A 13,563-nucleotide genomic window follows, 5' to 3' on the forward strand; every position below is an offset into this window, starting at 1 on the left:
TATTACTAGGTGGATTCTCTGGCTCCAGTTTCCTACTCACTGTCATTAGCTGAAGTCTTTAAATAAAATGCTGATCACAACCTGGTCCTCTCTGTTGCAAGGCCCCCAAAACTGCAGGACAGTTAAAACACACCTCCTTCAACACAGTCAGGACACAAAGTTTCTTCAGATCCAGTTTTCCACTACAAAATTCCTTTTGATACCTTTCATGAGTAGTCAATCTTGGTGTCTTCTTCTATTTTTTAAACCTTTTTTCTTAGATTTATTTTATTATTTTATTATGTGCATCAGTGTTTTGCCTGCATGTGAGTATGTACACCACATGTGTGCTTGGTACCTGAGGTGGTCAGAAGAGGATGTCGGATCCCCTGGGACTGAAGTTACAGATGGTTGTGAGCCACCATGTGGGTACTGGCAATTGATGCCCAGTCTTCGGCAAGAGAACTGCTAGTAACCACTAAGTTGACTCCCCAGGCCCCAGGGACTTTACTGTATGCTATGAAGCACCAATCCACTCTTCAAGGACAGAGGCAAAGTAAGCACTGGCTGCTTTCCTCTAAAAACCTCTTCAATGCCCACCAGATCTGTGAACCCCACCTCTGTTCTGTTCTGTTCTGACCATGGCTTTTCCACCACATTCATGTGAGCAACGATCACATGCTGATCTTTACAGACAGGAATTTGATGTTATTAACATGAACTGCAACTTTTCTAAGACACAGTTCAAGGAACCAAGCATATTTCTAGATCTCAACAAATTTCAGTAAAGGAGAAAGACTTGTACAATCAATCTAGCAATAAAAAGTCTATATATTCAATTTAAAATTTAAAATTCAAATACATCTTTCTTGTATGTTTTAAAGTGACTATTTCAACTATTGCTAATACATCTAATCCTATAAAGCAGCAAATTACATAAACCAGCAAATTTCTGTTTTAACAAAATTGCATGTGCATTGTGTGTGCACACACATGTACATGCATGCTTGTACCCGCCTAAGTGTACTGATGTGCACCACATGCATGCAGGGATCAGAAGATGACACTGAATCTCCTGGAACCAGAGTCACAGGCAGCTATGAGCCACACCCAGGTCTTGTCTAAAAGCAATAAGCATTCTTAACCTCTACCCATCTCTCCGGCCCCTCATCCTCTCCATTAGCTTTCTTTGCCTTTGAGCCAAGTCATGTGTAAACCAGGGTAGCCTTGAACTCACTACATGGCCAAGGATGACCTCAAATTTCTGATCTCTCTGCCTCTTTCTCCAGAACCCTGGGATTATACGCACGTACAATGATGCCCATTTCTGTGTGATGTTAGACAATAAAACCTGAGGGCTGTACACATGCACACTCTATTAACTGAGCTATCTATCTAGCATGCAGTAATCATTTATATCATTCTTATTGTATTTTGCTCCTATATATCTACACAACTAATCCTTCTGGTTCAATACCTTTCCAAAAAAAATGAAATAAAATAAAAAAAAAAATAATAAGCTGGGTGTGGTGGTGCATGCCTTTAATTCCAGCACTTGGGATACAGAATCAGATGGATCTCTGTGAACTCCAGACAACTTAATCTAAACAATGAGTTCCAGAACAGCCAGAGCAACATAAGAGAGCCTATCTCAAAAAAATAAAATAAAAAATATAAAAACAATTGCCAAACCTTGCATTCTCTCGTTGGAATGGTTTTGGAGTTGTTCCGACTGTGGAAGCTGTCGATACAGTTCTGAAATTTCTTTCCAATCAAGGCTTCATCTTCCCAGCTACACTCTGAATATGGCAGCCCCATCCATTTGCATAGATACTCAGGCTCATTTGAAGGTGCCGGTTTCCGACTGTGAGCTATATCATGAATATAATTTTATCAAATAATGTCAAATTAAAAGTAGGAAGTGATATTCTTTTTTAATATATAACTAATGAACACCCCTGGGGCAAAACTGTAAATATTCTGCAAACCACAATGTGCTAATAAATAGTGAACATTTACTCAACGTAAGATGTGTTACTCACCTGGAAAATCTGTTTGGCCCAATGTAGATTTACTTGTCTTCACAGCTAAACAAACATAAAATAAGACAGAAAAGTTATAAATATGCCAAGAACAGAGAAGAAACAGATTTTTACAAGTAAAGGGGCTGGAGAGATGGCTCAGAGGTTAAAAGCGGTTATCTCCAACAGGACCCAGGTTCAATTCCCAGCACTCACATAGAAGCTCACAACTGTCTGTAACTCCAGTCCCAGGGAATCTGACGCCCTCTTCTGACCTCCTCAGAACGACATAACTAATATAAACAACTACACAAAGTATGCACATTGTGCACAGGTATACATGCAGACAAAATACCCAAACACATAAAAAATAAGTAAGTAACTTAATTAACAACAACAAAAGATGCAGGGTGGTGGTGCATGCTTTTAACCCCAGCACTTGGGAGGCAGAGGCAGGCAGATCTCTGTCAGTTTGAGTCCAGCCCAGTCTACACATTGAGTTCCAGCACAGTCAAGACTACACAGAGAAACCCTGTCTTGATACCAAAAAAAGAAAAGAAAATCTTACAAGAATATGTGCTCATTTATTTTATGTGTCAAAAGAAGCCTGTTCTAACCTGGCTACCAGACTATCATCCTATTACTCTATTATTTTTCTTTTCAAATACATTAAAAATATTTTTAAGTATACGGGCCCAAATAAACAGAAGAGTTTTTCTGTGTTAGCAAGACCACTGAAGCTGGGTATTGGTGATGCAAGCCTTTAATCCCAGCACTCGGTAAGTCAGAGGCAGGAGGATCTCTGTGAGTTCGAGGCCAGCCTGGTCTACAAGAGTTAGTTCCAGGATAGGCTCCAAAGCAATACAGAGAAACCCTGTCTAAAAAACAAAAAGTAAAAATAATTTTAAAAAGTAAGACCACTGAACAAACCACAGTAATGTGTGATAGAAATCAAATTCCATGGTCAATATCAATGAATGTTTGAAAGAGTTCTTATACATCGTTTCCTAATACAAGGGTGCTAGGGCTATGGAGTTTGTAAATGTCATCTGTTTTCAGCATGAATATCAGTGATTAAAAAAAAAGAGAGAGAAAGAGAACTTGAAGCTTTGTACAGTCAGTGAAATGACATACTATTATTTCACAGAGCAATTTCTTCATTTAGAGGTGCAATGAAGTAATTAGGAAAAGCCTTACCTAGAAGCTTGCACTCTTGTAGCTTTATTCTCCACAAGATCTATAGACTAAGTAATCTCCCAATTAAAGAACTTTTAGTTCAAAGAGTAAAAATGATTCTGCTACTTTTTAAAATAAATTGTCATTGAATCTAAACTTAGAACCATTTCTCTTTCTCTGCAGAGGACCCCTCAATCAAACCTGCTCTACCAACAGTTATTTCCTGTTACCATTTCACTGATGCCAGCCACCGTTACAAATTCAAGGGTCAACTCCGAGACTAGTATCCCATGTCAATTACCTACTTCTACTGCACCAGTCTCTCTTGGCTCACCTCTTGGACCACTGCCTACTCCTCTCTGTTCTCAGGCTTTCTCTTCCCACAATGTGTACTCTCTCTCTTAAGATCTCAGTAAATTTCAAAATTTAAGTACTACCTATAATTGACAATAGCTAAATGTATCTCCAAGTCACCAAGTGAGTATATGTTGGTGCCCTCAAACAGAACTTGTCTCTTAGATAACAGCAAGGTTACCAACCAAAGTATTTGATTTCAAATCCAAACATCAGTTCTTCCCTTGACCTGTCCATTTCAGTGAAGGATACCTATATTCTTAGGAAATCTTGCAAGCCAAACATCCTGGACACTTCTGTCTCTCATCCTCCACACCCAAATCTACAAGCAAAATTAACTCTCCCTTCAAAATAAATGTAGGCCCTTTGTTTAGTCTCAAGACGTAAACCTACAAAATGCTTTTATAATATTATATCATCTTTAAAGCCAAAGGTCAACTCCTCCACACTTCCATATGACCAAAATGAGTTTTCTAGAACTTACCTATTACTCTTTCTACTATCTGATACTGTTTATTCAACTCTGATGCCAGCTCCTGTTGGCAATTGAAATATTCCACATCTTCAGGAGAAACTTTTCCTAACCTAGATAGAAGACCAAAAACAAGCATATACTAGTTAGATCTTGGAGATCTACACATATGTATCAGAGCAAACATTCTAAGTACAAATGTAAACTTAATTGCTTCCATGTGTCCCTTTAGTAATCTTCACTAGTGACATGTCTGTGATGTTTAAAAAACTATATTTAAACCAAGAATAATTTTAAGGCTATCATAACTCAGACGGTTCTAGAATATTAGCTTTCACATATAAGCACCACAGCCTAACCCAAAAAAAGTGACAACATGCTCTTGAGATTGGCTCTACATGTCTGTCTAAATCACTTGCAGTGATTGTGCCTCACTCTCCCATCTACAAACAGTTAACAAAACAAACAAACTTCACAATTCTATTGTCAAGATCAAACAACATACTTAGGAAAGAAAATGTGGCAAATGTCCAGTGAGCTAGCAATTCTTATAAAGGCTGAGAATTTAGTAGCCATAAACAAAAGCACCTACTGTCAACAGGTCACAATTTTAGAAAACAGAAGTTTAGACTGCTTAGTGTTCCTTGATCAGATGATCAAGGCAAAATCTGAAATCCTAAATAGCAGTGTTCTCCACGCCTTTTAGAACCTCCCTTGCCTTGGGCTGGAAACACCACTTTGATCTGCAGCAGGCAACATACCATTGCTTGATTTCATCCTCTTTCTTCTTGAAGTTCTCCAGTTTTTTTAGGCCCTTCACTTTCTGTTGCTGTAAGGATTCTTCACTCTCCCATGTACTGTGGATGTAAGACCAGCCCTTCCACTTGATAAGGTACTGGATTTCACCTTCTCCCCTCTCAGTGTCAAAGTCGCCGCTAGGATCTCCGTTAGCTTCAACAGCATACACAGTGGTAGATGCTCCAGTGGCTGCAAAAGGATTCAGGTCAGCTTTAAAGAAAATGTAAGAAACCAAACAGCGAAAAGATTCCCATTTAAACAACTGGCAAGAAGAATCTCTTCTTGAACAAACTGAATGTCTCTGACTTACAGTAAGCCAAACTGAATGTCTGACTTACAATAAGCAGTCAACTTAACTGTTGATTACAATCATTACAAAGAATAAGTCAACAAAACAGGATAGATCCTGTAATTACAAATATGCTGAAAATGCTACTATTTATCTTAAAGCATATGCAAACTTACAGGTGAAGTCAAACACCGTAAGAATCAAACAGCAGCATCCTTTTCTTTTTAGTCCTGACTACCTCCAAAAAGCAGATTTCTTCCTCTATGAATAGGGCTGTGCTTAGTTTAACATCACCAAGACCTGATTCAGCTGCCAGCACTAAACTGTATACTGGCTAGGTAGTACACACCTGTAATCCCAGAACTTGGGAGGTAGAGACAGGGTCATTCTTAACTATATATCAAGCCTGTCAAAGCTACCAGAGACCATGTCTCAAAAATCCAGTGAGTAATTTGCTCCCCAAAGACACAAACCTCCTTTCTTTCCCAGTCTTGAATCTAAAACCTTTTCAATCGTTTCACTATTATCTTGCTGTTCATCAATTCCTTCTCCAGTCATTTCAATGAGATCATCTGAATCAGTCTCAAAGTCTTCATCTTCTTTATAACTGTGTGAGAAATAATGCTGCATGAGTAGAAGACTGTACCTTCAAAATTAAACATCTACAGATTCATTGGAATATCAACCATGCTCTGACTCTAATGAGTTACTTTTCACTAACTGGCTCAACACCTCCCTCACCCCGTTGCAGTCACTGGTGTGTGTCCACACACACACTGAAGAGTAGCTCACACTGTGTGTATAAGCAAGGTACAGTAATCTACAAGGGTATCCTTTATTTAGTACCAGTTAATTAATATCTAAATTATAACAAAGAATGAAAGGTCATAAGGAAAGAAAACTTGCTATTATTTCAGACAAAAGGAAAATAATATTCTTGATTAAATGTTTCAGTCATGCAATTTTATCTCCCAATAACAAGAAAATGAAATTTAATTTAAACTAACCCAAACAGTTGAGAATTTTCACTCATACTTCTGAATTATAAAACATAAAATGTATTTAACCATGATGATCCCAGAACTGGGGAGACTGAGGGCAGAGAAACAGCCTGAGACTGGTTTGGGCTAGTATAGCCTTGACTACATAGTAAGTTCCAGACTAGCCTGAGTTACATCAAAAACATAAAAAGAAAACAAAAAACAAAAACAGTCTTTACAACACGCATGAACAATACATACAAGGGGGCATAGCTCAATAGCATTTGCCTAGTATAAGCAAGGCCCTGGGTTTAATCTCCAACACAAGAAAATAATAACAAAAAAACATAAGGCGAGATATACCACAGTGAGACAATGAACTAAGCTAAACACCAGCGCATTAAAAGTCTAGTCCTATATTAATTATCAATTGGAAAATAGGACGAGTAATTAGTATCTCCAATGCTCAGCTTCACATTTCTAAGCAGAAACACACATATGCTCTGAAAGTAAATGTGCTGCACATTCTTTAGATTAAACAAATAAAGCATCTGAATATATTAATTCTTTATTTCACCATCAATTAATGCCTCATATCCTGTTACTAAAGTTTAATAATATAATTATACCCAAACATCAATTGATACAATGAGACTCAAGAGTAATTCAGAAGTGAATACCATCCAGACATTGTTCTGAAACATCAGAAAAATAGCCACTAGGACAGGACATGACCTTGATTGAGGCAGTTTCAAATGAGCTATTGTTTCTCTCCTTCTCTACTGGGTTCAACACCATTTTTTTTTTTTTTTTTTTTTTTTTTGTTTTTTGCTTTTTGTTTTTTGTTTTTTTCCTTAAAGCTGGCTAGATTCTGAAAGCACCTTTACCACACAGGCTTATATTCTTATTTGGTTTTTGAAACAAGGTCTTAGGCTCTGGCCTGTCTAGAACAAGCTATGTAGACCAGGCTGACCTCAAACTCACAGAGACCCACCTGCCTCTGCCTCCCAAGTGCTGGTATAAAGGGCCTGCACCACTACAACCTGTTCAGGCTGATTTTCTTACCTTTCAATCATATTATATAAAACTTGAAAGAGCCAAGTTCTAGACAACTATGTCATTACCATCAATCACATCAACAGAGACCTTCCAGGCCACAACTGACCTCACATTTTTAGCAGCTCTTCGTCGAGTCTGCCTTTTGGGAGCTTCATCGTCGTCGTCATCGTCATCAGAAGACTCCTGCTTTTTCCGCTTCCCACGCTGAGCCTTAGGTTGCTTTTTAACTTGAGGTTTGGGCACTGTTCTAAAATGAACAAAGAAAAAAATAGCTATTTCAAATCTACATACTAGCATTTCCCAGAGCAGTAGCACATACAAAAAAATTCACTAAAGGGGCCAGGGTACAGACATGGAATCTCAGGATTCATAAGGTAGTATCAGGAGGATAGGGAATTCAAAGTAGACCTCCACTACATGATACTCTCAGAGAAACAAGGAGAGAAAGGACAACATACAATCACATTAATGTCTCTCCTACCTATTAATGAACCCTAAGAAATATCAAGGACTCAGTAAATAATGGACAAAAATCCAGCATACTTCAAACTTAAGAGTTTAAGCTCAGAGGGGAGACAAAACTCGGGCTTTATGTGGTGGAGTGAGGACAGGCACCAGTCCTAGACCAGAGCTGTCAAATTTTTCTGTAAATGGCTACAGGAAATATTTTAGATTTTGTTGGTCAAGGCACAAACTGGACCATTGTAATAGTACTTATGCAAACAGATGACATACATTCTTCACATTTTTATTGACAAAATTCAAAGGAAAGATATAGTAGGTTTTGGTGACATGATTAATAAGAATAGAATTATTCTGAAGAGAATAATGCTTCATGTAATTAGGATTCAAATGTAGTGCTGTTATTAAACTATAAATAATAAATATTTATCATTAAAAACTATTATTAGCCTTCAAGCCATTAAAACATTAAGTATGGGGTGCGATTTGACCCCATCCTACTCAATACTGAAAAAAGGTATATTTTGTAGACTGGGAATAGCTCTGTTGGTATAAAATGCTTGCCATGAAAGCATGATTATAGTCTGTTCAATACCCACAATCTACATTAAGAGCTACACACAGGGCTGGAGAGATGGATCAGTGGTTAAGAGTAATGGCTGCTCTTCCAGAGGTCATGAGTTCAATTCCCAGCAACCACATGGTGGCTCAGAACCATCTATAATGAGATCTGGTGCCCTCTTCTGGCCTGCAGGCATAAGTGCAGGCAGGACACAGTGTATATATATATATATATATATATATATAATAAATCTTAGGGGAAAAAAAGCCACACACAGTGCACAGATGCACTTATAATCACAGCATCTGAGAAGGAATGTCAATAGAATCCTTGGGGCTAGGCTGCCCAGCCAGGCTGAACTAATTACTGAGCCCAGGTTCCAGTGAGAGATTTTGTCTCAAAAAACAAGGTCCACAGCTAAAACAACACCCAATGTGTGCATCTCTCACTCACACACACACACAAACACACAATCACACACGCGTGCACACACATGTGCACACAAATATACACAAATACACACACACACAGAGTCAAAACTAAATAGAGACCTTATCTTAAAAGGCCAAAAAAATAAACAAAACAAGCAAGGAATTAGTTCTCCCAAAAAAGAATTTATAACCTGACCACACAAAAAAGGGAGGGTTTTTTGTTTTTTGTTACTGTTTTAAAGCAAAAGCTATGGTTGCCTATACCATATACCCTAAATAGAATGCCACGAAATTTAAAAAAAAAAAAAATCCACTATCAGAGTCCATGATATGCATATATGAAAATGCAATGAGGAAATCCATTACCATATATAATTAATATATGCTGACAATAAAAGAATTTATTTTAAACTTTAAACCCCATGGTACATAAAGGAGAGAAAGAGTATCTCCAGTCAGAACTGCATCCATGAAAAGACTCAAAATTGACCTCAGTAGCCCAGTACTTGGACACTTGGTAAAGATGCAGGCTGGTAAAGAGAACCAGACATCCAAATCCTGCAACAGGACAATTTGTGTTGATTAGGGCTCTGGCTCCCTCAGACTTGCTCCTTCCTGTGTTCCCACAGTGAGCTCAGCGAGCAGCACAGACTGGGCAGGCTGGCGGCATACCTTCTGGGAACAGGTCTCCTAGCTTTTACTTTCTTTTGTTCTGGTTCACTCTCTGCACTGGTGCCTTGTTCGTGTTCATCTTCTGAGGGGTCCTGTTTCCATTTTTCTCTGTGACCAAAGACAAAACAAATTTTTTTTTTCTTTAAGAATTTGTAAGCTAAGTAATCTCAAAAGAACAAATCCAAACTCATTTTCTGAAACCCAGAATATGTGTATTTTAGATAGTATGCTAAAAGAGACCTATTTAAGCTCAATTTAAATTTTAGTTTAGTAACTCTGAGTTACATACCTTCTATTCCTAGTTTAACTCTGGTAACAATTATTAAATGGAAAAAAATATAATTTTTCAACCCACCTTTTCTAGGGGAGAAAAACATTGTTACCCATTCTATTTTCTTCACCCTGTATTACTGACAAGACTGAATCCATAATACTTATTAGGCCAAAGGTTCACAAGCGTTAACATGCATCAGAACTAGCCAAAGAGTTTGTTTCTTACTCAAAAGCTATCAATCAAGAAAGCTCGAAATTCTAACAACTTTACACATGATGCTGATATTGAGTGGAAATGTATTTCAAAACATATTGAAAGAGAGAGGGAATTTTGCTGGGCTACTCAAGTACTCTCCCACCAAGCTCCACCCCCAAACTATATGAAATGTTTTAATCTTTAGAACATGACTAAGGAAATAGTCTCCGAATTTTTCAGTGCTAAACCTACCACCCAACTTAGCAATCTGTTCAGTTTACGAATTGGTTTTTAGTTATTATTAGATAAGGGAAACGTTCTTTTGTTTCTTGAGCTCTTACAAAGCTTGAAAGAGCCATAACCTACAGGTGTCCTACCTCTGAGAGCTTTAATCGTTTCAAGGCTGACCCCAACACCCAGGGACCTAGTTTCATTTCTCACCTGTAGTGAACAAAGTATGTAATAGCTACTGAGCATGAAAGACCTAGGAAAAAATGACAGGCAAAAGCTTGAGATTCCTCTGTACACAAAACAATTACCACTGTACTCATGGCTTCCCCTAACAGAGGTCATAACAAAGATGCCTGCTGCAGAACTGGCAAGTCAAATTAATAATCTTCATAGGGTAAGTCAAGAAAAACAGTGCTGGCTTGCTCCAAAAGGGGTTGATCTGCAGATTCCTGAGGTCCTTCCTAAAACCTGCAAGAGTTACTAATTTTAGTTACTTCAACCAGTTCAGCTCTTCCTGAACTAGTTGGAGCTTGGGAGAGCAGAATCAACCCTTTCATGAAATGGCAATGTAATGCTTTCATGTACATTATTCAGATTCTATCAGCACTGTATGTGTTGACTCCTTACACGGAGATAAATACAAAAGCTGGTAAATAGAAACAGCCTTGGTTAAATAATGAAATTAATGAATAAGCCCTATCAATTTTTCAGTAAGCCGTGTTGAGTACTTTTAGAAGGAGACTAGATAGTAAGTTCTGTTACTGATTTCTATCTTTCAGTCCATCTTTAAAACAAAGACTTCCATCAGGCGGTGGTGGCGTACACCTTTAATCCCAGCAGAGGCAGGTGGATCTCTGTGAGTGTGAGCAGAGCTTGGTCTACAGAGTGAGTTACAGAACAGAGAAACCCTTTTTCAACTGCTCCCCAAAAAGACTTTCTTGTATCTACCCAGACTCTGGTATCTAGCTTGCTCTGCTAACTAAAGGTCTACTATAATAAAATTTTGCTAAAGATTACAAAGAAGCTATTGTACTCAGAACAAGACAAGACAATCATGAGACAAGTGAAACCCTGTCTCAAAACAGAGACAACAAAAGGAATCCAAGTAATAGAAGGTGATTGCCAAGAAGATGAAAGAAGTGGCCCTGACACTTGGAAAACTGGTATGTGAATCTGCAGTCTCCCTAGGACTCCAAGTCCTTAAGGCCTCCAAAGTCACTCTGTAAAAACTGGCCTCTTAGGAACAAGTCTCAAAAACATGGATAATTAAGGACCAGGGGAGAGTATACCAATGAGGAAAATCCAGAGTCAAGTAATCTGAGCCTGGGCTATCACTAAGTCCTGCTAGAGCTAAGGTTATCAGTGAGGCCCACTACAGCTAGGGCTGTCAATGAGTCCTACTAGAGCTAGGGCTGGGACTGAGGCACTACACAAATGATACAGCAAACTAAAAGGAGAAAATATGTGCTGCGGTCACAGTAATCCCAGTCAAATTAAAAAGTTATACACAACCAAGAGAACTTGGGCTCTTCCACCATAAAAATGTAAACAGAAAAAACTTATCAAATCAACTGGTCCAAAGCCCAGTGAGATGCTCTTCCTTGAAGAAGACGAAGTCCACTATGAAAGTTGCTTGCATACACAACAAACTTCACATCTACTATTTTCAGTTATAATCCACAGAAGACCCTTAAAGACCTAAGAGAAATTACAGCCAAGTTTACACATTCCAGAATATGTAGACAACCATAGGGACAAGTGTTTGAAATTGGCCACATTATGTTTTAATTTTCAAGAACAAGAAAAAAGGAAATTTTTTGTTTTGGTTTGATTTTTCTGAAACAGGAAAGGCCTGGACCTTGAGTTGGACAAGACACACCTACTTCTTTTCTGCCTCTGCCTCCCAAGAACTGGGATTTTAGGCATGTGCCACGCATGCCCTGCTATGAGAAAGAATCAGTGGAGAATAAGTAAAAATGAACATCAACTTCCCAACCCCACACACATACAGCTCCTGGACAACTGAAAAACTGTTCATTTCTTGTGGAAAGCCAACTTAAAAGGGACTCTTCAAAGGAGACTCCCCATACATTGTGAGTCCCACTGCAATATAGAGGACCTGGCTCAGTAATTAAGAGCACCTGCTGCTCTTCCAGAGGACCTGATTTTGGTTCCCAGCACCCACATGGTGAATCACAATCATTCCTAACTCCAGTAGCAGGGGAGGCAGAGACTCTTTTCTCAACTCTAAGGACAGTACATAGACACAGGTGCATATATTTACATGCAGGCAAACACCAGTACATATAAAGTAAATAAATTTAAGAGATAGAGGCAAGAACTTGATTAAAAACTATTTCACCTCAAAAGAAACTTGCTTTTAATCTACCATAAGGCACTAACAGAATTTTTCCCAATTTTGGGGGACTGTGGGAAAAAAAAACTACCAAAATTTAGCTAAGGTGACTCCAAAGTAATGTAAACAAATAAGCAGTCTGAATACTAATCAGCTGAGAACATTAACTTTCATTATTAGAAAAAGAGAGGCTGCAGAACATAGACAAGTGAATCCAGCCTAAGCAGGCAGGGAGCAAAAGCCACTTTTGAATATGATGGGTCTGGATATTGGTGCAACAGCTATACTGAACATGGCTTCCAGATAGCATATATCCACAAGACATAATATTGTCGCTAACAATTCCAATCTAATACTAATAATGATTCAGTTCCATGTTGACGTAAGTTTGTGACAGATCCCCAATTCAAAACAGAAAACAAGTAACTATGATCCCCTCCTCTCTCTCTCTGCTCTGTCTCTCTCTCTCTCTCTCTCTCTCTCTCTCTCTCTCTCTCGAACGCGCGCGCACACACACACACACTGCATGATTTATAATTCTATAATTATGATTCATTTTAAAAATTAACATTTGGTTGGAAGGAAGAGCTGAACCAACACACAATATCTTCGTAAACACTACAGGGACAAAGAATCTCCAGAAATCTTATACAACCCAGTCCAGATCTGAACAGTTGTATTCCATTTTATTCCTTCAGCTTTTTTTTTTTTTTTTTTTTGAAATCTGAGGCACCCACCTCAGAAAAGAAAAAGAAAAAGAGGATATATGGATGACACCAATCTTCAGTTTCTGAAGATTATGTCATTGTACTAATATTTCAAACTGTCATTCTCTTCAGTTGAGTCAATTCTGAAATTCATACATCCACACACAGCAGGTTCTGTTACACTTGTTATTAGAGCAGAACAGTCATATGCAAAGTGTGATGCCTTCTCATAACATGGTCAAAAGGACATTTCAGAAAACATCCCCATGAGACCACTAGACCAAAAGGAAAAAGAGAAAAAAAAAACCAAAACAAACAAACAAACAAAAAATCACACAGAAGAATCCCAGCAGTTCATGAGGCTAAAGTGAATGGAACCCTCTTAGATGTAGTCCCTGCTTAGAGCTTGCTGTTCTCCAACTCCACATCAGTATGTAAGACACAATGGAAACTGGGTGTATTCAGGCAGGACAATACTAAAATCTGCTCTACAAAGTTCTTTAAAATATATATTTAATGTAAACACTTCTATTAATTGCTGGACA

At 38.2% G+C, this 13,563-nt stretch overlaps 1 protein-coding gene across 2 annotated transcripts in view; it reads right to left on the bottom strand.

The window, feature by feature from the left end:
- Positions 1–13,563, bottom strand: part of Chd2 (chromodomain helicase DNA binding protein 2) — a 113,435-nt gene that overhangs the window by 70,746 nt on the left and 29,126 nt on the right. For both annotated transcript variants that reach the window (XM_051206522.1, XM_051206521.1), the window contains 7 exons: positions 9,256–9,363; positions 7,235–7,375; positions 5,563–5,696; positions 4,764–4,989; positions 4,015–4,115; positions 2,022–2,066; positions 1,672–1,850 (listed from right to left, as the gene is read on the bottom strand). In XM_051206522.1, coding sequence (XP_051062479.1) covers positions 1,672–1,850; positions 2,022–2,066; positions 4,015–4,115; positions 4,764–4,989; positions 5,563–5,696; positions 7,235–7,375; positions 9,256–9,363 — 934 coding nt within the window. The remainder of the gene's footprint in view (positions 1–1,671; positions 1,851–2,021; positions 2,067–4,014; positions 4,116–4,763; positions 4,990–5,562; positions 5,697–7,234; positions 7,376–9,255; positions 9,364–13,563) is intronic.

This window comes from Phodopus roborovskii, unplaced genomic scaffold (assembly GCF_943737965.1).
Source record: "Phodopus roborovskii unplaced genomic scaffold, PHOROB, whole genome shotgun sequence".
Taxonomy (NCBI): Eukaryota; Metazoa; Chordata; class Mammalia; order Rodentia; family Cricetidae; genus Phodopus; species Phodopus roborovskii.